The sequence below is a fragment of the Onychostoma macrolepis genome, chromosome 08, assembly GCF_012432095.1.
Source record: "Onychostoma macrolepis isolate SWU-2019 chromosome 08, ASM1243209v1, whole genome shotgun sequence".
NCBI lineage: Eukaryota > Metazoa > Chordata > Actinopteri > Cypriniformes > Cyprinidae > Onychostoma > Onychostoma macrolepis.
This window is the reverse complement of record NC_081162.1, coordinates 28482718-28508424: the sequence shown is the minus strand read 5'-3', so window position 1 is coordinate 28508424 and position 25707 is coordinate 28482718. Positions and strand designations below refer to the sequence as shown.

At 34.8% G+C, this 25707-nt stretch overlaps 3 protein-coding genes across 9 annotated transcripts; 2 read left to right on the top strand and 1 right to left on the bottom strand.

Moving 5' to 3' along the window:
• Nucleotides 1-1478: 1478 nt before the first annotated feature.
• On the bottom strand, nt 1479-12130 carry mfsd14bb (major facilitator superfamily domain containing 14Bb). Of its 2 annotated transcripts, none has more exons than XM_058784671.1 (12): nt 11959-12130; nt 11434-11526; nt 10508-10570; nt 10204-10331; nt 9402-9516; nt 8387-8605; nt 7731-7844; nt 5941-6012; nt 3819-3931; nt 3641-3738; nt 2873-3021; nt 1479-1828 (listed from the first exon to the last, which is right to left on the bottom strand). In XM_058784671.1, the coding sequence occupies exons 1-12, from the start codon at nt 11989-11991 to the stop codon at nt 1613-1615; spliced, it is 1413 nt and encodes a 470-aa protein (XP_058640654.1). In that variant the 5' UTR covers nt 11992-12130; the 3' UTR covers nt 1479-1612. The 2 variants fall into 2 exon arrangements, with proteins under 2 accessions (XP_058640654.1, XP_058640653.1); XM_058784670.1 differs by having other exon boundaries at nt 1485-1828; nt 11434-11529.
• A 15-nt stretch (nt 12131-12145) lies between these two features.
• On the top strand, nt 12146-17797 carry spinb (spindlin b). Of its 6 annotated transcripts, none has more exons than XM_058784678.1 (5): nt 12146-12259; nt 13588-13664; nt 13752-13803; nt 14685-15169; nt 17114-17797. In XM_058784678.1, the coding sequence occupies exons 2-5, from the start codon at nt 13610-13612 to the stop codon at nt 17305-17307; spliced, it is 786 nt and encodes a 261-aa protein (XP_058640661.1). In that variant the 5' UTR covers nt 12146-12259; nt 13588-13609; the 3' UTR covers nt 17308-17797. The 6 variants fall into 6 exon arrangements, with proteins under 6 accessions (XP_058640661.1, XP_058640662.1, XP_058640663.1 ...); XM_058784679.1 differs by lacking the exon at nt 12146-12259 and adding an exon at nt 12341-12392; XM_058784680.1 differs by lacking the exon at nt 12146-12259 and adding an exon at nt 12524-12880 and having other exon boundaries at nt 13515-13664.
• A 2688-nt stretch (nt 17798-20485) lies between these two features.
• On the top strand, nt 20486-25707 carry csgalnact1b (chondroitin sulfate N-acetylgalactosaminyltransferase 1b). Its single transcript, XM_058783986.1, is given in 8 exon segments — nt 20486-21014; nt 21602-21818; nt 21895-21996; nt 22861-23039; nt 24706-24794; nt 24910-24991; nt 25056-25093; nt 25095-25707. Coding segments are annotated over 8 exon segments (1476 nt in total). The 3' UTR covers nt 25335-25707.

The following is a 25707-nucleotide window of genomic DNA, read 5'->3' as shown; positions in this document are numbered from 1 at the left end:
CTCTGGAAATGATATCAGGACATCGGCAACACAGAAACATTAAAAATGCCTTACAGGAATAATTCAGCCAAAGATTAAAATGTGCTGATCATCAGGTTTGTAGAAATGTGTCTCAGCGATGGATGCTCTGCAGTGAATGGGTGCCGTCAGAATGAGAGTCTGATAAAAACATCACAATAATCCACAGCACTCCAGTCCATCAGTTAACATCTGGAGAAGACACTGATGCAGAGACACATTTCCACAAATCTAATCTCTGATGGCCTGAAGGTGAGCACATTTTCATTTTTGGATGAACTATACTCCTTAAATCAAGTCTGTGTGTAATTGTGAGGTAGCAGCTCTGTGTTGAGTAGCTGGTGCTCATATACAAGTTACAGATTAAATACATTTTCTTCATAATAATTCACCTATCAAAGCTGCACCTGATCTAAAGACAATGATTATGTCCGTTTTGTGCCGTTTATTGATAAAAGACGCTGCGCTCTGGCTGTATGTGCACTGCATGTTTAAATGCTCTTAACTAACTTTGCCACTAGGACATTATTATTACTGCAATCTGTACAAGTTTAGCACAGAGGTTAAAGTTCATCAGTAATATAATAAAGGTCTACTACAGTTTACATTCAAATACACGGCAGCACAAGAACTACACTGCAAAAATCATTTTTGTCTTGTTTTCCAGTACAAATGTCTAAAGATTCATAAATTTAGACATATTTCCTTGAGATGCAAAATGACTAAAGATATTCTTAGTCTTATTTTCTGAAAAATGCATCAAAATGAAGTTTATGCTTAAAACAAGAACAAAAATCATTGATTCAAAGGGAAAACGACTTTTTTTCTGACCCCATTTGCAGATGATTTTTTCTTGTTTTAAGCATTAATTTCTCAGAAAGCAAGACTTGATATTTTAAGTCATTTGCTTTCGTAAGTAAATGTATCTTGGTTTAAGAATGTTTAGATATTTGTACTGGACAACAAGGCAAAAATACTGAGGAAGAACTTGATTTTTTTTGCAGTGTAAGCCAAAATATGGAGAAGGCACATTCTCTTTCAAAGACCGAAGGATTAAAAACCAAAAAAAAGACATTTAGACATTCAATAAAAAGCTTTTTCAGACACACTGGAATAAAACCCAAACCGGAGGAGTTTCCTGCACTGAAAAAACATGATTTCTTACTTAGTGTTTCTGTCTTGTTTTCTAGTATAAAGATCTAAACATTCTTGAATCAAGATGCATTTACTGTACAATTAAAATGATTTATGATATTAAGTCTTGTTTTCTAAAGTATCAAACAATTTTGTGAGTTTTTGCTTAAAACAAGCAAAAATATATCTGCTGATGGGGTCAGAAAAAGAATCTTAATTCAAAGGCTAAACAAGATTATTTGTCTTGCCCCATTGGTAGATACATTTTTGCTTGTTTTAAGCAAAAACTCACAAAATTTATATTTATTTATTTTTTATTACAGAAAACAAGACATAATATCTTAAGTAATTTCACTTGTACAGTAAATTCATCTTGATTCAAGTAGTTTTTTAGATGTTTACACTAGAAAACAAGACAAAAACACTAAGTAAGAGAATCATTGTTTGCAGTGTGTTGGGTTTATAAACTGCTGTCCTGTAAAAGAGGCTCGTTGTCTTCGTCGCTCACAGGAACCGATCCGTTCTCCGTGACGCCGCTCGCAGACTCCGTCATCACACGCGTGCTGCAGGTCTTCACCGCCGGAGCGTGTTGAGCCGGGATGAAAACCGCCACCAGCAGAGCCAGAAGAACTGTACAAGCACCGAAGAGGAAGGGAGGACCAGGAATCGCACGCTTCTGAAAGACAAGACACACGCTGAACAGAGAGCAGGCTTCCTACAGATTTCCATTTCAAAATTCCATACTTTTCCAGACTCAAATTTCCAAAGCTCTCAGTAGATTTTCAGACCATATTTAACATAAACGGAGCATTATTTGGTATATAGTACAGTCATCTGTAAATATTTTTTATTTTCCCAGGGTTTTTTTTTTTCTAAGTGACATTAACATACAGTGCCCCTAAAATAATAATTAAAAAACAGTCTTTTACATGCACACAAGAAACTTTTTATTGCATGCTCACACATTTCCTTTGTGCATCACTGCCATCGTACTAAGAATAAAACGAGAGCACGGATGCACATGAATTAATAGAAATCCACTTGCTCAAAATTGATCTTTTCTTATGGTAGTACCTCTAATATCAAGGCCTAATGTCTAATTTAACACATCCTCCATGATGAAATAAGCTGATGGCATAAAATTTGCCAAGTTTAAGGGTTTATAAAAAAGACTGGTACTGTAAAAAAAGAAAAAAAAAAGAAAAAAGTGTTTAAAATTTGGCAGTATGCAATATTTCAAGGTCTTCGGCCTCTTTAAAGCATACTCTGTGGAGGCCAAGACACCTCAGGGCTAAAGGGGCTGATGGCACAATACATGGCTCTGTGTGCATCGTCCTTTAATGATTTCTCGTGCACACATAAAAGTCTGTGAATATTTTATTTTTGCAAAAGTCCTTGAGGCTATTGTGAGAAGAAACCCAAAATGCATTTTGCATAATGAAAAAGTGCACCTTGAATTAATTCAGTCGTATTTTGACTTTGACATCTTGTACAATACATTTATTTTCATTAAATTCTTAATTTTCTATTATATAAAAAAAAAAAAATTAAATATGGGCAAAAGTCTGGAAACACAAATACTTTTCCATACTCTGATTTCTTTTTTCCATACTTTTCCAAACCTGGAAAATACTTCCTACTTTTCCAAACCGCGTAGGAACCCTGAGAAAGACACAGAAACAAACAGATACAGAGTGATTGCGTTCAGAGACTCTTGTACCTCTTCAGTGTCGGGTGAGACGGGGCTCGGATCCACGGGGCTCATCTCCTTCAGTTCCACATTGAAGAGGAAGAAAATGAATCCGAACAGAGCCGGGCCGAGTCCGTTACACAGACCTCGGATCCCTGTGATCATGCCCTGAACGGCTCCTAAACACAACAGACACAAACCATCAATCCCTGCAATATCATGGGATCTGTGTATCGCAAACAAGGGAAAAAATAAGCAAAAAAATAACCAAATACATTTTACAGAAAATAATGAAAAAAATATTTGTACAGATATTTTTGCTTGTTTTAGGGAAAAACTAACAACATTTTGACAGAGACATAATATCTTAAGTTATTTTACTTGTACAGTAAATTCAACTTGATTCAAGAATTTTTAGATATTTATACTAGAAAACAAGACAAAATCACTAAGATCATCATTTTTTGCAGTGTATATTATGAAAACTGGTATAACAAGAAGCTTCTCTCAAAAGCTGACCCAGTGAAATTCCTAAAATTAACTCCAACAATTGCAAATAATGTTTATGCTTTTCTATTAAAAACAGCGATGAAGATTTTTTTTAATGCAACCCAAAGTTAGCATGCATTTATTCAGCAACCACAGCTGCAAAATGTATTCTTCTGACCCCACTGACTGATATTCCAGTTTAGTTTTAATCATAAATTCACCTAATTTGACTTTCATGCACATTTCAGAAAACAAGACTTGTTTTCATAAGTTATTTTGAAAACTGAGTGAGAATGTTTGGTCTCTCACCCTGCTGGTCGTGATCCGTGCAGTGAGACACCAGCGCGCTCACGGCTGGAAAAGTGATGCTGGACATGGCAGCGACGGCACCGGCCGCCCACATCATCCTATCATCAACAAGCACACAGTTACTCACACCATTCACAGCACTGCTCACTTTCCATTACAACCGATGCTGGATCCTCACCATGCTTCAGACCCGAAGCCGTACCAGGCCAGCTGGAACAACTGAAACCCGAGTCCCAGCAGCACGGTGTTTTTATTCCCAATCTTCTTCATCAGAACGCTTAACAGTAACGTCTGCACGAACAGAGAATCATGAAGGATGCAAAACCAACTGTATATGTGACCTGTGCTGCTGGCAAAATGAGTCACAATGAGCAAATTTTCATTTTTATCATTTTCTACTGAAAGACCTTCAAAATGATGCATGATTTGTTGGATTCGGAGCTCCACCTGTTTGAAGCTGATGGAGTCAGCAAAGCCAATTTAGAGAAACACTGATTTAAAGTTTTCTGAAGGTTCCAAAACAAAATCACCAGCAACATTACATCTTTTCCCCCACTTCTTTTCTTAATAATAATTACTAGATTCATAATCACAATATAGCTATTTTTATTGTATCTTTGTTGTTATAAATAAGAACCGATGCAAACGTTTCTTAATAATAATTACTAGATTAATAATCAAAATATAGCTATTTTTATTGTATCTTTGTTGTTATAAATGAGAACCGATGCAAACGTTTCTTAATAATAATTACTAGATTCATAATCAAAATATAGCTATTTTTATTGCATCTTTGTTGTTATAAATAAGAACCGATGCAAACGTTTCTTAATAATAATTACTAGATTAATAATCAAAATATAGCTATTTTTATTGTATCTTTGTTGTTATAAATACGAACCGATGCAAACATTTCTTAATAATTACTAGATTAATAATCAAAATATAGCTATTTTTATTGTATCTTTGTTGTTATAAATAAGAACCGATGCAAACGTTTCTTAATAATAATTACTAGATTAATAATCAAAATATAGCTATTTTTATTGTATCTTTGTTGTTATAAATAAGAACCGATGCAAACGCTTTCTTAATAATAATTACTAGATTAATAATCAAAATATAGCTATTTTTATTGTATCTTTGTTGTTATAAATAAGAACCGATGCAAACGTTTCTTAACAATAATTACTAGATTAATAATCAAAATATAGCTATTTTTATTGTATCTTTGTTGTTATAAATAAGAACCGATGCAAACGTTTCTTAATAATAATTACTAGATTAATAATCAAAATATAGCTATTTTTATTGTATCTTTGTTGTTATAAATAAGAACCGATGCAAACGTTTCTTAATAATAATTACTAGATTAATAATCAAAATATAGCTATTTTTATTGTATCTTTGTTGTTATAAATAAGAACCGATGCAAACGTTTCTTAACAATAATTACTAGATTCATAATCAAAATATAGCTATTTTTATTGTATCTTTGTTGTTATAAATAAGAACCGATGCAAACTTTTCTTAACAATAATTACTAGATTCATAATCAAAATATAGCTATTTTTATTGCATCTTTGTTGTTATAAATAAGAACCGATGCAAACTTTTCTTAATAATAATTACTAGATTCATAATCAAAATATAGCTATTTTTTATTGTATCTTTGTTGTTATAAATAAGAACCGATGCAAACATTTCTTAATAATAATTACTAGACTAATAATCAAAATATAGCTATTTTTATTGTATCTTTGTTGTTATAAATAAGAACCGATGCAAACTTTTCTTAATAATAATTACTAGACTAATAATCAAAATATAGCTATTTTTATTGTATCTTTGTTGTTATAAATAAGAACCGATGCAAACATTTCTTAATAATAATTACTAGATTAATAATCAAAATATAGCTATTTTTATTGCATCTTTGTTGTTATAAATAAGAACCAATGAAAATGTTTCTTAATAATAATTACTAGACTAATAATCAAAATATAGCTATTTTTATTGTATCTTTGTGTGTAATGCACGGATCTAATATAATGTTACACATTCAATGTTTTTCCCCAAACGTTCACTTTAGACATAACAGATTATGTTTGTGTGAACACTGAAATATATTTAGCCTGCTGTAAATCTGTGTATAGTGTATCTGGATAGAGTGCTTTATGTGTGCGCTTCGGATGAGAAAAAAAAAAGCTCAAAATTAGCCCGTGCGCATTCACACTCATTTTGCCAGCATTAGTCATATATCAGCTCATAAACGAGCGTCTGGAGCTGAAGGTCTGTACCTGCGCTACGATGGACAGGATTCCCACCATCGCAATAAACGCAGCAATCGTTTGTGAGGAGAAGTTAATGACCTGAAACACAACGCACAGTTTCTAAAGTCAGCACTCCAGTCAAGGCACATTTATTTCTATAATCGCTTTATACAATACAGATTGTTTCAAAGCAGCTTCAAAGGAAAATAACAGTTTTAATGTAGTGAAATTCATCAATTATGAAAAGAATTCAATTTTAGCTGCTCTACAGAAGACATCATTAATCCGATCAATTCAAGGTAGGTCATGCACTGCAAAAAAAAAAGATTTAAAAGATCGAAAAATTCTGAAATACATATACTTGAGTAATAATTTATGATATTAACTCTTGTTTTCTGAATAAAATCAAAGGTAAGTGAGTTTATGGATTTAAATGAGCTTTTATTTTCATTTGATCGATTATACGATCAATATATTGATTGATTATATGAGTTTGTGACCAAAAAAAAAATTTTTATGACCCCATAAGCAGATATTTTTTCTTGTTTTAAGCATAGATTCACTTCATTTTTATGCATTTTTTAGAAAACGAGATTTAATATAGTTATATTTTATATATAGTTTATACTTAAAGCTGCAGTCCGTAAGTTTTGCCTCTTTGTCGCCATCTCTGTTTGAAAACCTGGAATTGCAGCTGTGTGCGGAATTATTAATTAGCTTCAGCGCGGATGAATCTAATGTTTTGAGGTGAATGTGTGGATGTTTACATACTTCGCAATCACAGATTCTAGCCTAAGTCTTGGAATATATGACCCAAATAAGAATTTTCACCGTATATTGTCATCTGAACAAGTAACGAGTCTGCCACGTTTGTTCTGACCAACAGAGGAAAAAAGCATTACAATAAATCGCGCTACCAACGGTGATTTAATCTAACGATCGGTTAGCTCATATCACATCTAACCATGCAAATTATTATTATTGTTATACTTTATTCTCAAATTATTCATGTTAACAACATCAGCATTGCGTGACTATGAGTATAGTGTGTATTAGCGTGTAGATTTCAATTTCTGTACAGTCTAATATCTAATTGTCATGCCATTCGATGAATTTCATATTAAGAAATTCTTTTAACTATTTTAACTATGCTCCCGTCTAACTGGTTTTCTTTAAAATACAAATCTTGTGTAAACTCAGGCTATCTGTAATCAGAAGCATATTTAAAACTGGAATATAATTTAATTTCATTCACGTGTGTTTCATAAACACATAATCCTTTCTGGATTATAATCCGCCATCAAAATGATGCATTTAATTATTCTAGCTGCTGTGAGAAAAGGCTATAAACGACGTGAGATAGCCTACTAGCCGGGACAACTTCTTTATATTTACAGACGTGACGTAATGACGCAGCAGCATGCTCGAATTTCCCGGGAAAACCTAGCCGTAGCACTCAAATCAGAAAACATTATTATAAGCTAACCGTTGTGAATCAGGCTAAAGTAAGGTGATCGTTTTGAACACTGGCTGGTTATGTACTTGCTCAAATGTTGATTTCGGATCATTTAACCCAAAAAAAAGTTACGAATTGCAGCTTTAACATAAAGTCATTTTGCATCTCCACTAATTGTGTCTTGATTTAAGGATGTTTAGGTATTTGTACTGGAAAACAAGACAAAAACACTGAGGAGGAACATCATTTTTGCAAGTCCAAGTCAAGTCCAAGCTACATTGATTTCTTGTTGAATTCCCTGTTTTACTCTGACATACGGAGGGAGTGAAATGGGTTGTGAGCAGCGTTTCGAAACACGTACCTGTCCCAGATAGAGGAAGAAGCTGGAATACTGTCCGGCCTCGGGGAGATACGACAGGAACACTGTGACACAGATCAGGAGCACTGTGGAGTCTTTACCCACCTTCCTCAGAGACTAACACACACACACAGAGAGAGAGAGACAGAGACAGACACACACACACACACACACACACACACACACACACAGAGAGAGAGACAGAGACAGACACACACACACACACACACACAGAGAGAGAGAGACAGACACACACACACACACACACACACACACACACACACACACAGAGAGAGAGAGACAGAGACAGACACACACACACACACAGAGAGAGAGACAGACAGACAGACACACACACACACACACACACACACACACAGAGAGACAGAGACACACACACACACACAAACACCACGAGTTTCACATCATCAGACAGAATATTAACAGCAATATCTGGAAACTCAAAACACATTCTGCATTATTTGTCATTATTTGCCAGTCATAAACAGCTAGGATGCCTTGAGGGTGAGTAAATCATGGGCTAATTTTCATTTTTGGGTGAACTAACCCTTTAACATTGGTGCATCACTAGTCAATAGCATCCCTCAATAACTAGCATTCAAGACAGAGAATATAAAACCACAAAATATGTAACTCACAGCAAAAGGATCGGCCTGCTCCCAGGAAATAGGCGAACCCCACGATGACAGTCTCATTTTGTCCGGCAGGGACTCGGGCACCACCAGCAGAATGAAGAGAATATCAGCCACTGCGATGATGGTGGCCAGAAGAACCACCAGACTGTCTCCGTACCGCCAGGACAGGAACGCTCCTATAGCCGGACTCATCACTAAACTCGCTGCGAACGTGGCAGAAACCTGAAACCCAAGACCAACAGGCAACGTGTCCAATGATGCATTTTGATGCATTATCAGTGTCTATTTCTTGCACACAATGTGGATAAATTACACACTGAAAAAAATGATTCTCTTCCTTAGTGTTTTTGTCTTGTTTTCTAGTATAAATATCAAAACATTCTTGAATCAAGATGTATTTACTGTAAAAGTAAAATGATTTCAGATATTAAGTCTTGTTCTCTGTAAAAAATAAAATATCTGCCAATGGGGCAAGAAAAATAATCTTGTTCAGTCTTTGAATTAAGATTATTTTTCTTGCCCCATTGGCAGATATTTTTGCTTGTTTTAAGCAAAAAACTAACAAAATTTATATATATATATTTTTTTTAACAGAAAACAAGACATAATATCTTAAGTTCTTTTACTTGTCAAGTAAATGCATCTTGATTCAAGAATGTTTAGATATTTATACTAGAAAACAAGACAAAAATACTGAGTAAGAAAATCTGTGACACTAGTGCTGCCCTGCAAAAAAATTATTTTCTTCCTTAGTATTTTTTAGTAATGCTTTTAACTCAGCATCATCAAATTTGGTAATATTAGGCCTTTTTGCATATAAAATGTTATATAACTGGAATCATATGAGATCTCTGGATTTATAACATCTGATGGATGATATTATCATAATATATACAAAATAAATTGTAATAAATGCAAAAATTGCAGGATTTTTACACTAAAAATGTAAAAAAAAAAAAAAATGTTAAGGACAATTAACACTAAAAATGTGTCATATGACGACGACAGGCGTTCTTACCAGTCCATATGCTGTGCTTCTTTCATTCTCTTCTGTAATATCAGCCACATACGCAAATATGACAGAGAATGTAACAGAGAAAAGTCCAGATACGGACATCAGAGCAAAAAACCACCTGATGAAGAGAGACATAAACACAAACACATCACTTTTATGCTTTAGGTGTACTGAATCAATCAAAGTCAAACATTTCACTAACAGAAACATCTACAGGTCCACAAAAACAAATAGTCTCATCATAAAATCAACGGCAGTCCACACAAAAAAAGTGCATCTGCTGTCGTCTCTCTCATCAGAACCCAGCCACATATTTGTTTAGAGCTGTTTTGATCTGTGCAGATTTCTCTCCTGATTCACACCAGAACACTGTTTCACTGGAGGAAGCGTTATTATAGATTATGGACTCTATGGTGTTTTAGTTAAAAACATCTTAATGCTGGATGTGTTTCAGCTTCTGTCTTCTCCGGATGTTAACTGATGGACTGGAGTGCTGTGGATGATTGTGATGTTTTTATCAGACTCTCATTCTGACGGCACCCATTCACTGCAGAGCATCCATTGCTGAGACACTGATGCAGAGACACATTTCTACAAACCTGATGAAGAAACAAACTCATCCTGATCTCAGATAGATCTGAGGGTGGGTGCATTTTTAACTGAACTATTCCTTTAATGCATTACAGAGGGGTTTGTTTCTCATGCAGAATGAGCTGCAGTGACTTTTAAACACGGCTGAAGAGCTTTAGTCACTTGAGAGTCATGTGATGGCTCACACACACACACACACACACAAGGGCCGTACCATGGGCTGAGCCTCATTAGTGGGATGGGGGCGCAGGTGAAAAACACTGTGAGCAGCAGGAAGCTCTTTCTGCCCCAAACATCAGACAAGGCACCGATCAGAGGAGCGCTCATGAACGACAGAAACCCCTGCAAACACACTGCTGTTACCACACGCAACACACTGCAATGCTTTTACACAGTAACAAAAACACAAGGGTTGATATTTGGTCTTTTCAGCAAATAATGATCCACAGCTGTAATGCATTATAAATACAACTCATCAAATGCATGCAAATGCACAACAACAGATGCACTGGATTCACCTTGACGCCCTGAATGAGGCCGTTCATGAGGAACGTGTGCTGTGGAAATGTTTCATGTAGGACCTGGAATGAGGAAACATCAGAAAACACAGCGCCGACAGAGTTTCATATCACTTTCAATATTTGCATTTGGCCATGAATGTTCTCCTGAGCACTTTGTTTTACATTTTCATCTGCAGTGCATTATGGGAAGGTTCATTATCAAACCAGAAGACATTTTTCTTTTCTCTGTACAGAAAAGAAACTGAAAGGGACACATGTATGATAAAATCTACTCCAATAACGAGGTTCAAATCAAGGTTGTTTTAGTCGACTAAAACTGAAACTAAAACCATAAAATATATTTTCATTACTTGAAATAAAAAAAATTTAAACTTATTTTATATTATATAGCATTTTTCATTTTCATCTAGTTTAACTTGACATACTAAAATAACTAAAACTGAAACAAGAAATAATTACAATTTTACAGACATATTTAAAATAAAAATAAAAAAACACAAAATTACTAATATTAAAAAAAATGTGATTCAAAAATGTTATAACAACTACAATAGCATCTCAATGATACTAAAATAACATGCTGGTGATAAAATAAGGTTCTATGAAAAGGAAAAGAACAATTTCACATTGACTGCTTTAACACACATTTTTAAATTTGTATACATGAATTTTAGCTATGTACTGTTATTTATTATAGTGCAACTTACTCGTAATTATATTATTATTATTTTTGATGCATTATTTAAACATTAAGTTTTATGTGATGTTTTATGTATATTATTATTACAGAGGGATATTTTAATATGTCGTATGTTCCTTTTCCCCCTTTCCACAGACTGCAGATGAAGTAATCTAATTCTGTGCCTGTAAATTCATTTTAAAATCAGTCTGTTCAGAATCAGATTGGTGTGTTTAAAGCTCACCGTCAGCATCGGGGTGGTCAGGAGACCCCAGGCGAAAAACTCCAAGAAGATGACCACCACTGCATGGGCCACCTTCGCCCGGCCGATACTGCGCTGCTGCAACACAACAACCACATTCAATACAGCTGACAACATATATATATATATATAGCAGCAAAATATAATGTACACTACACAACATCAGCTGGACAAATGACAGGTCATTATGAATGATGCAGGTGTGTTTCTGATCAGATCTGACCCACATCATCAGAGTAAACTAAGAAGGAGTTTAGTATTTGATATAAACGCATTATAGACGAAAGGTTAAAGGTTAAATACACAAATCCTAAAAATTATTAACTTTAATCTGCCATTATATATCCATATGAACCATGTGACAGACAAAAACACACAACACACTCAAAAAGATAATCAGAATCGCCAAAAAACACCAAAAACAAACACTCCGTTTATCATCAGTACGTTAGATTATAATCAATAACAGAGTTTAGTTCTGTTGTGTGATGGGATGACGTCACTCACGCTGATGCGTTTGATCAGCATGATGTTTTCCATCCGTCTCTCACATTCTGCTCGAGATCTCAATCATCCTGATCGGATTTAATTAATTAAGCCGTTTTTTAATTGAATTCGAGCAGCTCTCGCTAACGCTCCTCACTTCCACTTTCTAACATGAACATTCCGAAACACCGACTTCCGGCTTCCGTCTGCGGGAGTCGACTTCAAAATAAAAGTCTTTTGTTGACAAATAAATCGTAGATCTGAAAACAATAGGCAAAAATTCAGCCCTCGTTCACAGTATAGTTGGATTTGGAGGTGGAAGGTGAGATAAAAACAACAACAACAAAAAAACAGTGTAGTGTCAGATTCTCTGAATGCATCGGATCATTTATGAGAACGAATCTTCGAGCATTTGATTCTCAATAGCGGAGATAATCGTATAGGCGGCGCTACAGGTGATTCAGAAACAACTTTATTTATTTATTTATTTAGATTAAAAAAAAAAACTTTAATTCTGACTTGATTTCGTGATTATTTACAGTTGTTTAGAACACATGACACAAGATAGCTGTTCATATTCCGGTTTCTCGGTACGTTAGCATTTGGTTACAAACGAATTGCTCAAGATAATCGAACTATTTTAAACTCGATTCGAACACATGAAATACAACCGATCGAAATAATTGCCTTTCTGTATTTATTGAGAAAATGTCTAATTTCAAACGCGTTAAATCGTGATTTCTGTTAAATACCACGTGTGCTTGTTTGTATTGAATGAGGCGCGCTCCCGTCAATCTGCTCGTGCCCGCGCTGTGCAGAAGAAACGCGAGGCACACTTTTGCTGAATTAGTTTGTTTGACTATTACTTTAAAGTAATTGTGCAGAATTAAAGCCAAAAACAGCGTGAAGCAGCGAGACACAAGTTTGCAATGAGAGCCGGACAGTGAGTGAGTGTGTGTGTGTGTGTGTGTGTTTACATTGTTTTGCTGTAGTTAACTTCATACCCACTTTACGTTTGTAACCCAGGAGCACAAAACCAGTCATAAGGGTCAGTTTTTTAAAATCGAGATTTATACATTATACAAATCAGCTTTCCATTGATGTATGGTTTGTTGGACAATATTTGTCTGAGATACAACTATTTGAAAATCTGGAATCTGAGGGTGCAAAAAAATCTAAATATTGAGAAAATCACCTTTAAAGTTGTCCAAATGAAGTCCTTAGCAATGCATATTACTAATCAAAAATGAAGTTTAATATCCTAATGATTTTTGGCATAAAATAAAACTCGATAATTTTGAGCCATGCAATGTATTGTTGGCTATTGCTACAAATATAGCTGTGCTGCTTATGACTGCTTCTGTGCTGCAGGGTCACATATGTTGATGTGATTCCTCATATGCACGGATTCATTCGCTTGCTGGTTGTAATGCACATAAGCAGGTTTAAGTTTTAATGTTGTACAATTGCTCAGTTAAAAGACAATACAACCTGGTTTTTCCATGTTACCCCAAAGTACTCTACAAATACCATGGTACAGTCAAGATTTTTGTGCAATTTTGCTGTATTTTTGTTAGTGCATGCTCAAAAATGCTGTCTAGCTCGGGCACTCAGTAGATTGTGTGATGCAGCCAGTGTTTGTTGAATCAGGAGGATGATCTGATTGGAGCGGATGGAGTGTTCCTACAGAAGCCGCATGAACCAGCATCGCTCCAGAGACACTAGAGGTGAGACCCTCACCTGTACGATACCTAAACTAAACTAAACCTGAACTAAATCATTACTAAATAAACCAATCGTTATGTTTTGATCAGCTCGTGGTGTGTTGGCCGGCCGATCCGTAATGAAGAAAAAGAGCTCTCACAAGTGAGTAACACTGTTATTAAAGTACGGTGCATTTTGTTTTTATATTGAGTTTTAGTTTTAGCATTCCCCCTCAAATTGTTGGTAGTTTTATCTTATAAATAACAATTTTATGTATGTATTCATTCATTCATTCATTTATTCATAGTTTTAGTGTAATGATTAACTTCTAAGGGCAACAGCTGACTGAAATTGAATGAAGATTAGGTTAAGTTCTGGCTTATTACCTGACAAAGGAAATGTAATGATAATTAAATAACTATTAAAAACTAATATGCAGATTTAAATATTTATTTACATGTGGAATGCAACATGCTCACATCAGTACTGTGATAAATATATTCCTACTCTCTGCCAACTAGAAACAGAAATGTTTTAGTAACTCTAGCTACAGTATTAATACTAAACACACTCGGGAACTAAACATGGAGCACAAAACCAGTCATAAGAGTCAATTTGGTGAAATTGAGATTTATACATCATATGAAAGCTGAATAAATAATCTTTCCATTGATGTATGGTTTGTTGGACAATATTTGTCTGAGATACAACTATTTGTAAATCTGGAATCTGAGGGTGCAAAAAAATCAAAATATTGAGAAAATCTCCTTTAAAGTTGTGCAAATGAAGTTCTTAGCAATGCATATTACTAATCAGAAATGAAGTTTTGATATATTTACAGTAGGAAATTTACAAAATATCTTCATGGAACATGATCTTAATATCCTAATGATTTTTGGCATAAAATAAAAATGGATAAGTTAACGATAATGACAATGCTGAGTACTTTTCTGTGATTCTGTGAGTCTTTTGTAGATGAACAATTTTTTGCAAACAGACTAGAATGAGGAAATTATTGTAATGCTCTGCTGTGTGTTTATCAGGCACAAACACATGCATCACAGCAGCCCTGCTGCGTCTCTCAGTGAAAGCATCGTGGGCTGTCGAATACAACACAAATGGAAGGAAGACGGCTACAGTCCGGTGTCTCTGTGGACGGGGACGGTACTAGTCCAAGTGTCTGTCAACTCGTCTCTCTACCTCATCAAGTATGATGGAGTGGACTGTGTTTATGGCCTGGAGATCTTCAAAGATCAGAGGGTTCAGAATCTGGAGGTTTTCCCCGGGGAAATCGCCTCGTTTCGGGTCAGTGACACTCGACTGGCGGATCAGCTGCTGGGAAGGCCGGTGATTCATCTGTTTGAGACGGATGACGGCTCCAAGGATGAGTGGAGGGGTTTGGTGCTCTCCAGGGCTCCCAGCATGCCTGCGTGGTTCTTCATAACATATGAGAAGGATCCAATGCTGTACATGTACCAGCTGATGCAGGATTATAAAGACGGGGACCTTCGGATACTTCCGGATTCAGGTGAGTGAGTCAGTTCACTCTTGAAAATAAAGCTTCTTTATTGGCATCGATGGTTCAGTGAAGAAACTTCCAAACATCCATGGTTCTTTATAGTGCAAAATGGTTCTTCAGATAATTAAAATGTTCTTCACACTAAGAAAAATGGTTCTTTTAAGAACTGATCCCTGAAAGGTTCTTTGGAGAACCAAAAAAGGTTCTTTACAGTGTGAACAGTGCAGTCTGAATCATGAACAAATGACTCTCTAACCAATTCACTGTAATGAATCAGTCAAAAAGACTCAAAAGAGTCTTAAACTCACAATTTGAATCAGTCTAATGACTACAGTGTGAACAGAGGAGTCTGACTCATGAACAAATGACTGTGTTATCAATTCACTGTAATGAATCAGTCAAAAAGACTCACAAAGAGTCTTAAACTCACAATTTGAATCGGTCTAATGACTACAGTGTGAACAGAGGTGTCTGACTCATGAACAAATGACTGTGTTATCAATTCACTGTAATGAATCAGTCTGAAAGATTCACAAACTGTCAAACATATAATATGAATCATTCTAATAGTGTGAAAAGTGGTGTCTGATTCATTAACAAACGACTCTCTAAATGATTCCCTTGTCATGAATCAGTCAAGAGACTTCCAAACAGTCCCAAACTCACAATTTGAATCAGTCTGATGACTACAGTGTGAACAGTGGTGTCTGATTCATGAACAAATGACTCTCTAACTGATTCACTGTAATGAATCAGTCAAAAGACTCACAAAGAGTCTTAAACTCACAATTTGAATCAGTCTAATGGCTACAGTGTGAACAGAGGAGTCTGACTCATGAACAAATGACTGTGTTATCAATTCACTGTAATGAATCAGTCAAAAGACTCACAAAGAGTCTTAAACTCACAATTTGAATCGGTCTAATGACTACAGTGTGAACAGTGGAGTCTGACTCATGAACAAATGACTCTCTAACCAATTCACTGTAATGAATCAGTCAAAAAGACTCACAAAGAGTCTTAAACTCACAATTTGAATCAGTCTAATGACTACAGTGTGAACAGAGGAGTCTGACTCATGAACAAATGACTGTGTTATCAATTCACTGTAATGAATCAGTCAAAAAGACTCACAAAGAGTCTTAAACTCACAATTTGAATCAGTCTAATGACTACAGTGTGAACAGAGGAGTCTGACTCATGAACAAATGACTGTGTTATCAATTCACTGTAATGAATCAGTCTGAAAGATTCACAAACTGTCAAACATATAATATGAATCATTCTAATAGTGTGAAAAGTGGTGTCTGATTCATTAACAAACGACTCTCTAAATGATTCCCTTGTCATGAATCAGTCGAAGAGACTTCCAAACAGTCCCAAACTCACAATTTGAATCAGTCTGATGACTACAGTGTGAACAGTGGTGTCTGATTCATGAACAAATGACTCTCTAACTGATTCACTGTAATGAATCAGTCAAAAAGACTCACAAAGAGTCTTAAACTCACAATTTGAATCAGTCTAATGGCTACAGTGTGAACAGAGGAGTCCGACTCAACAAATGACTGTGTTATCAATTCACTGTAATGAATCAGTCTGAAAGATTCACAAACAGTGTCAAACATCAGTTTAATGACTACAGTGTGAACAGTGCAGTCTGAATCACGAACAAATGACTCTCTAAACGATTCCTTACCACGAATCAGTCAAAAAGACTCACAAACGGTCCCAAACTCACGATTTGAATCAGACTAATGACTCTACACTCATAAAAATAAAGGTTGCACAAGGGGTTTTCGCAGTGATTCCATTCCATTATTATTATTATTATTATTTATTTTTTTTTTTTTCTCAGTATGAATATTTTAAAGAACCTTTTTGCACTATAAACAACCTTCTGTGGTTCCATGGATGTCTAAACATTCATCACGAAGCGTTTTCCTCCATCAGATGATCCGGCGGAGCTCGGAGAGCCGGGTGAAGTGAGCGACACGCTGGTTGGGAAGCAGGTGGAGTGTGAGAATAAGGACGGCACGCAGAGGATGGGCACCATCATCCAGCAGGTTCAGGCCAAACCCTCCGTTTACTTCATCAAGTTTGAAGACGACTATCACATCTACGTCTATGACATGGTTGGATCGTAGGCTTCCGCTCAGACCTTTTCACTGGAACAAAATCTGTGTTTCCAGCCGGTTTCTCTTTTGTCATTAATAACCGTACGTTATATAGAAAGCTTCTCTGATGCGATCGAGATTTTGATGTGCCTGGTTTGTTTTCTCTCTTCAACTGCTGTATGCCAAACACAGAATAAAACGAACCTGTTTTGTTGGTTCTCTTGAGCTTCTGTCCTTAGCCACAAATGTATATTTTTACACTGCGAGTTCAGTTCAAGTGTCTTTTTGGTTGTTTGCTGTTCAAGAGTTTCATCTCTGTTTGCTTGTGTTGTAAATAGTGCCTTTCTCTCTTCTGAGATCTTTCTGACTAACTGTATTAATTAAAAACACTTATCTTTAAGTGCTATGTCCTTCTGCGTATCAATGTGTTCATCCTTTCTATGTTTGTCTCCATTAAAGATGAACAAGTTAAAAAAAAAAACAGTTTGACGGAACTAATTTATTTGCACTGAAATAAACAATTTTCACTCAGTAAATATATGTGTATATGTTCATCTAATTGTATGCTTCAAATGAGTGAATATGCATGTAAACAGCCTTTTAATTAACAGAGTAGAATAATTACGGCATGCAAACATAAAATAAAACCAAGTAGTTTGTGACTTCGGTCTCCTCTTCACTGCTCCTAACCTTTCACAGATTTAGGAGCTAGTTTTAGTGCTAAAATACTCTTAGAGCAATAATGTAGGAGTCCTAAATTTAGGACTGACACACCTATTATTTTTAAGATTTTCTCCTAAATCTGTGAGTTATGAGCTACTTTTAGCCTGAAGATGTTTTGTGAATACGGCCCTGAACTCTAGCACCTGTAGAACAGCCGGTCTTTCATGGTTTTGTTGGGAGGAGTCGCGTGGAGCCCAACAGAGCGCTCACTGAGCGGCTCTCTGCATTACCCATGATGCCTCACGGCGGAGCCGCTGCACACAGAGGGCCCCTTCAGGATCCCGCCGGTAATATGCAAACATGCTGGACAGGGTAAACATTTCAATGCAGCTTGCATTTATGAGCTGAATCTGAACATTACCTGCTGATCAACAACAGTAAGTAGACTTTGGCTTGATTTAATAAATGCTGTTCAAATCATTTAAAACAGGAATGCACCATGTAGCTAATTACTGATTATAACGTCATAAAACAGTGTTTTTACAATCATATTTAAATTTTATGTGAGATTACATATTTACAATTTTATCTCAAGAGTTTTTTTTTTTTTTGTCCAACTGGAGGTGAAAAAATGTGAAAATAGGAAATAATGATCTGAAATGTTTTAAATCAGTTTATTGGATACATGAAAAATGTGCAAAATAATATGACAAATATTACACAGTCCTACATCTTGGGAAAATATTCTGCGTATTTGCATAAAAAAAAAAAAGGCCCAATATTACCTTATTTGATGATGCTGGGTTTAAAAATATTAATGAAAACAAAATAAGAGGGTTTTTCAGATTATATAGTTATCAACTGTAATATCAAAATAACGAAAGCTGTCAAATGACAAAAAGTATTAAAAATGCATCATGAAATCAGCAAAGGAGTGGGAAAATAAGTTAAAATACTCCATTTATTGTCAAAGAACTTTACATAAACTCAAGTTTATAGATAAATAAGCCTTTTTCACAAAATGTGTGCTTTTCTGTGGCTGTTTGGATGCAGTAAAAGCAGAAACATCTGGATCATGTTTGCATTTTCTTCTGATCAGGCATCGAATAATGTCATGCATGTGAAAAAGGGCTGAGAACTGAACAGTTGTGATCTGGCTCAGATGAAGACATGAATGTGTTTGTGGTGTTTAAGACTAATTCATCTTATAAACAAAAATGCTACAAAATGCATCATATTTAGTGAGAAAGTGTGACTCTCTCCAACAAAGCAGACGCTATTTTTGACATCAGCAGCAAAAAATAGTATTGGATTTCATTTAGCAAATATGGTGTTATCTGCTGAAAATAACCTTTTTTTCTTCTTCTCCATTATTTATATAGCGCTTTTTACAATTCAGATTGTGTCACTTACAGTATTAAACCGAGAAATAGTGAATTCACATGTGAATAGCCACACATACACATGCTCATATTTCTGTTTTAACACAAAATTTATTTCAGTAAATGGTTATTGTTACAGATCAGTGTTATTTAAATGATATACTTTTTTTTTTTATTAATACTTTGTTTAATTTTTTTGTTTTAACTTTAATTTGAGTAATTTTAATACTTTAAAAATAATGTTGTTTTTGTATTTTTTATTAGTTATATTTTATTATTGATTTTTATTAATGATTAATTAAATTTGTATGAATTTTTAGTCTTAGCTTATTTAGTTTTAGTAATTTATTACTTCAACTTAATGTTGCCTTGGCAACTAGCTGGAATAAGTTTAATTTTTAAATATTTCATTTCAGTTAACATTTACTTATAGTTTCGAGTAACAAATTAAAAATGCTTGTTGCTTGATAAAATTGATAAAAATTGCTTGATTGTATTTATCTTGACATTTATATTTTTCAGTGGTTTCATTTTTGTTTATTAGTGCATTGAACGTGCACAACCAAATCCAAAAAATTATTCTCTTGCTTAGTGTTTTTGTCTTGTTTTCTAGTATAAATATCTAAAAATTCTTGAATAAAGATGAATTTACTGTATAAGTAATGACTTCAGATATTTTGTATTGTTTTCTGCAAAAAAAATAAAAAAATAAATATATATATATATATAAATATTTTGTTAGTTTTTGCTTAAAACAAGCAAAAATATCTGCCAATGGGGTAAGAACAATAATCTTGTTTAGCCTTTGAATTAAGATTATTTTTATTTGTTTTAAGCAAAAACTCACAAAATTTTGATACTTAATATCTTAAATCATTTTACTTGTACAGTAAATGCATCTTGATTCGAGAATGTTTAGATATTTCTACTAGAAAACAAGACAAAACTCTTTTTTTTCAGTGTATCGACGCCTGTTTGTTTTTGGGATTTCAGATGCACTCTTGCTGGAATTGTTGTCAGCGTCAAGAAAAAACTGAATTCTGAACCAAAGCAACGGATGAAATCACATCATGTTTCTACTAAAACACTGTCTTTAGTTGCACAAATCATTGCATTGTTGGACCAGAGCTGTGTGTGTTTAGTCAGAAAGCAGTCAGTCAGTCATGCAGAGGCGATGGTTTCTGGGAAAGCGTGTGATTTGTGCACTGCTCTTCTGCTTCGTTCTGCTCCTGTACCGTCAGGCCTGCAGGTCTCCGAGCCAAACCCGGTCCAGACGTCCAGCAGGGGAAGATGCATTCAAGGCTTTACTGCAGCAGCATGAGCGGAGCTATCTCCAGCACAGCAGGAACCTCACCAGACGGATCTCACAGCTGAGAGCAGAGCTGCAGAGATCCGCTGTGGAGCTCGAGGAACACAGCCAGTCCGAGCTGGAGGAGTTCCTGCAGAAGCAGCTCCGACGGGCCGAGGTCTTCACCGGAGAACGGCTGCTCAATGAGTTTGCGGTGCTGCCGTTTGAGACCTTCACCCTCCGCAGGGTCTATCAGCTGGAAAGCGGACTGGCCAGGCTCCCGGTGGAAAGTCCGGTTCGTCAGGACCGCAGGAACGAGCTAAACGAGGCATTAGAAGCAGCGCTGCATCTGCTAAACGAACCCCAGCACCGCAGGATTTACTCTCCTCAACATTTCTATGAAGGTCAATATATTACTTCAAGGCAGATTCATTACCCTGAAAAAAACTAATCTGCACTGCAAAAAATCATTCTCTTACTTAGTGTGTTTGTGTCTTGTTTTCTAGTATAAATATAAAAAATTCTTGAATCGAGATGAATTTACTGTACAAGTAAAATTACTTAAGATATTATGTCTTGTTTTCTTTAAAAAAAAAAAAGAATATATATATATATATATATATATAAAATTTAAAAAAAAAATATATATATATATAATAAAAATTTTGTTAGTTTTTGCTTAGAACAAGCAAAAATATCTGCCAATATCTGAAAAATATCTGCCAATGGGGCAAGAAAAATAATCTTAATTCAAGATTATTTTTCTTGCCCCATTGGCAGATATTTTTGCTTGTTTTAAGCAAAAACTAACAAAATTTTTATGACAAATGTAAATTATAAGATGACTTGATTTAATATTACTGTAAAATTACATTCAAACTATTTTTAAAAAATGAACAGGTTGCAGCATTTATACAGTCTTTTGTTGTTAAAATGATGCTGATTTTTTACAGTAGAGGCTGCTTCAAATGTAATTTCTCTTGAATGGCAGGAATCTTTCGCACAGAGAGGGACAAAGGAACGTTATATGATCTCACGTTCAGAGAAAACGGCGCTCCAGACTTCAGGAGGCTGGTGTTCTTCCGTCCGTTCGCACCGCTGATGAAGGTGAAGGAGGAACTGATGGATGCGTCTCAGATCCTCATCAATATAATCCTACCGCTGGCCGACACAGTGGACACATTCAGACAATTCGTGCAACATTTCAGGTAAAACCCAACCTCTTTTGACCATCGGTGAGTTTGCACGTCATGTGATGCTTCATCTCCTCTCCGTGTGTCTCAGTGACGCTTGCATTCATCAGGATGGACGGACGCATCTCACCGTGGTGCTTTTTGGGTCAGAAAAGATGCATGAAGTGAAAAGAATTCTGGATGTAATGTCAAGGTAGAGAAAATAAATTCAATAAATACAAAAAAATAAATAATAAATCTCTCTCCCATACAGCAAAAAAAATAAAAATAAAATAAAATAAAATATATATATATATATATATATATATATATATATATTTGCTAAAATATGTTTTAAAATATATTTACATAAATATACTTTCTACCAATATGTTTTTTGGTTATTGAAGATATATTTTAAAAATATAAATATATCCATATATTTTAATCCAAGGAAATACATTCACACGTCTTGTTTTCCAGAACAAATATCTAAACAATCAAGATATATTTACTTGAGAAGCAGTCTTAAATCTTGTTTTCTGAAAAATAAAAAATTAAATTAAGATAAAATATCTGTTAGTCCCATATAGCAAAAAATTGGGCATATTTATGCTAAAATATGTTTCAAAATATATTATTTTCTACCAATATATTTTTAGGCTATTTTTGTTTTTGTATATTTTGAATATATATTTAAAAAATATAATTTTTTAAAAATCATTTAAAAAATATATTTTGCCCTCATATATTTCAATCCAAGAAAATACATTGACATATTTAAAAAAAATATGTCTGCAACATGTGAACATGTAATACACTGGAATAAAAATAAATAATGAATCAATCAAAAATGTAGGATAATGTAAGATTGGAAATGTATTTTTGACCCCGACATTCATTTTGAAATATATTTTGGTATATGAAAGTTAAAACTAAATATATTTTCAATTTCAGAAATATATTTCATTGAGTTTCACAGTTTACAGCATATATTTAAACTATATTTTCCGTATGGGCTGCATCACAACACAGTGAGTCATCATGAAGCAACTCTAGACGAGTCTCTGTCCCGCAGGAGAATGAAATACAGGAATGTGACTCTGATCCGTCTGAACGAAGCCTTCTCCAGAAGACGAGGCCTGGACGCCGGCGCTCGAGCCTGGAAGCGAAGCAACGTCCTCCTGTTTTTCTGTGATGTGAACGTTCGGTTTAGCGCAGAGTTCCTGAACTCCTGCCGTATGAACACAGAACCAGGTACAGAAACCTAAATCTGTGAACAATTCTTTCAAAATTAATAAAATCAAGTCCATTGTATTGGTGTGGCTCTTTTCACAAGACACGTCATTTCAAAGCAGCTTCACAGACAGTCATATTGTCATGGCTTTACCACAGAGCAGGTTTCAGTTCTGGGCGATATATAACAATGATACGAGTAATCCTTTGGATTCAGATCAGTCAATACTGTAATATATGGTGTCTAGCACATATATAAGTGCGGCAGTGTCTCAAATGCACATCGGGGGTTTCAAAGTAACCCTGTTGTGTTGAAAAGCATTGCCTTTTGTGTTGCAGGTCAACTTGACCCACATTAGTTTCCATGCATTTCTCCAAAAATCAAGATTCATGTAAAAACACAAAACATCATATTGTAGCTTGTCAGAGACTAAAAAACAATAAAATATGAGAAATGCATGCTTATTCTGTTTTTTAAATATTGTTGCAAATAACTACAACTAAGGATAATACTAAATACAATTTTTTTGTAATAGTGTACGTAGTACTTATTTGTAGCTGGTGTAAATAGTAACAATTATGTTGGTTTCTCATACTTCTTTTCAGTGCTGAAACAACTGAGATCCAAAAAACTTAACAACCAAAAAAATCCTTTCACAGACTTTTTGACTGTGAAACTGAACTAGATAAAGAAACAGTGAATTCTGTCCGAGTCTTTAATTTCAACAAAACTTTGATTCTTACATTTAAAAAAATCATATGTATTTCGTAGTTTAGTCTTTGACAGGCTACAATAAAGGTTTTCTGTGCTGATTTTTGTTAATTGCATGCAAATCAATGGGAGGAATCATGGAAATCAGTCTGACCTTGATACGATGCGACCAAAATTTGAGCAAACTATGATCAGTTGTCATAGCTGAGAAGTCTGAAAAAGTAATTAAGGGATTTACATAATGGCCAGTTTTGTTCTAAACGAGAGTAAACAATGAAGATACAATCAATAAAATGAATTTTCTTCTTTATTTACATCAGCTTTTTAAAGTCTTTCAAATTTGTTCTCTTCCCTGAAAGTTATGGTTAAGTACACTAGTACTATATATATATATTGTTTTGTTTGTTTGTTTGTTTAATTGTTTTACAAGAAAATATCATTTCAGTCTTTCTACTTCAGAATTTTGTGTTTTATTCAGTGTTTCACTTGCTGTTTCCAAGTACTTAACTGTGAAATTTACAAGCAGTTTCTGAGTGAAAATTGCTTCTACACCAATTATATATATAAATATATATATATATATAGTGTATATATATATATATATATATATATATATATAGACAGACTATATATGTGATATGTGGTATATTATATATTCTTGCGTGAAAGCACATTTATTAGCAATTATTACCACATGGATCACCAGTTTTTACTATCTTATATAACAAATATAACATTTCACAATAGACACATGACTGCTGTTACTGTAATTTAGATTTTTCATATGTCTTATTCAATTCTATGACAGCTTGATGCACAAAAGAGTATTTAAGTCTCCCTTCATTAAATCTTGGTATTTATTAGATGGTAGAAGTACAAATTCATTATGCAGCACATGATTTGAGTCAGAAACAATGTAATTTCCAGCCTTAAGAGGGCGCTATTGAACTCTTTTGTGTGTATGTGTCCTCACAGGTAAAAAGGTGTTTTATCCAGTGATGTTCAGCCTGTATAATCCAGAGGTCATCTATGGTCAGCACATCCCTTCTGCTGAAGATCAGCTGGTAGGTTCTCCTTTATTCTGTGTTGGTTGTTATATAACTTCACACAAACATATGATTGTGAAAGCTGTATGATGTCTTTTCTTAAGTCTTGGGAAAATGTGCTTTTAATTGGTAGGTGATCAAGAAAGATTTTGGCTTCTGGAAGGATTTTGACTTTGGGACGACGTGCCAGTACAGATCAGACTTCATCAACACAGGTAATACAGTGAGATTCTGCTGTGTGGTTGAGTTTTGCGTGTTTGATCTTCTGTTTTCTCTAAGGTGGATTTGATGTGAAAGGCGGAGCTACAGAAGATGTTCCATCTCTACAGGAAGTTCCTCCACAGCAGTCTGATGGTGGTTCGCGCTCCGTCACGCAGCCTGTTTCACGTGTGGCATCCAACCGTCTGTCGCGCGCATTTATCCAGCGAGACCTTTAAACTGTGTTTGCAGGATAAAGCACTGAACCAGGCGTCTCACAGTCAGCTGGGACAAATCATCTTCCACCAGCAGATCAACAATCATCTGCACAAATACAAGCAACACAATATCAAGTCATGAGGAACAGATCTGACGATTATTTAAAGACAATGATGAAATATGAACTTATATTGAGATATAAATCACTTATTGTGTTTGAGATGAAGGACACTAGTAAGTTATGTAGAGCTTTACAGCAGCATTCAATTTGTGTCATAATTAATTTGTTAAATCTCTCACTAGAATGAAACCGAATAACATTTAAATCTGTTAATCGATCAAAAACAACTGAGATTTAAATCTGTTTATGGAACAAAATCGACTGACATTTAAATACTTTAATTGAACAAAATCGACAAACATATATATCTGTTAATCAAACAAACCCGTTTGACATTTAAATCTGTTAATCGAACAAAATCGACCAACATTTATATCTGTTAATCGAATAAAA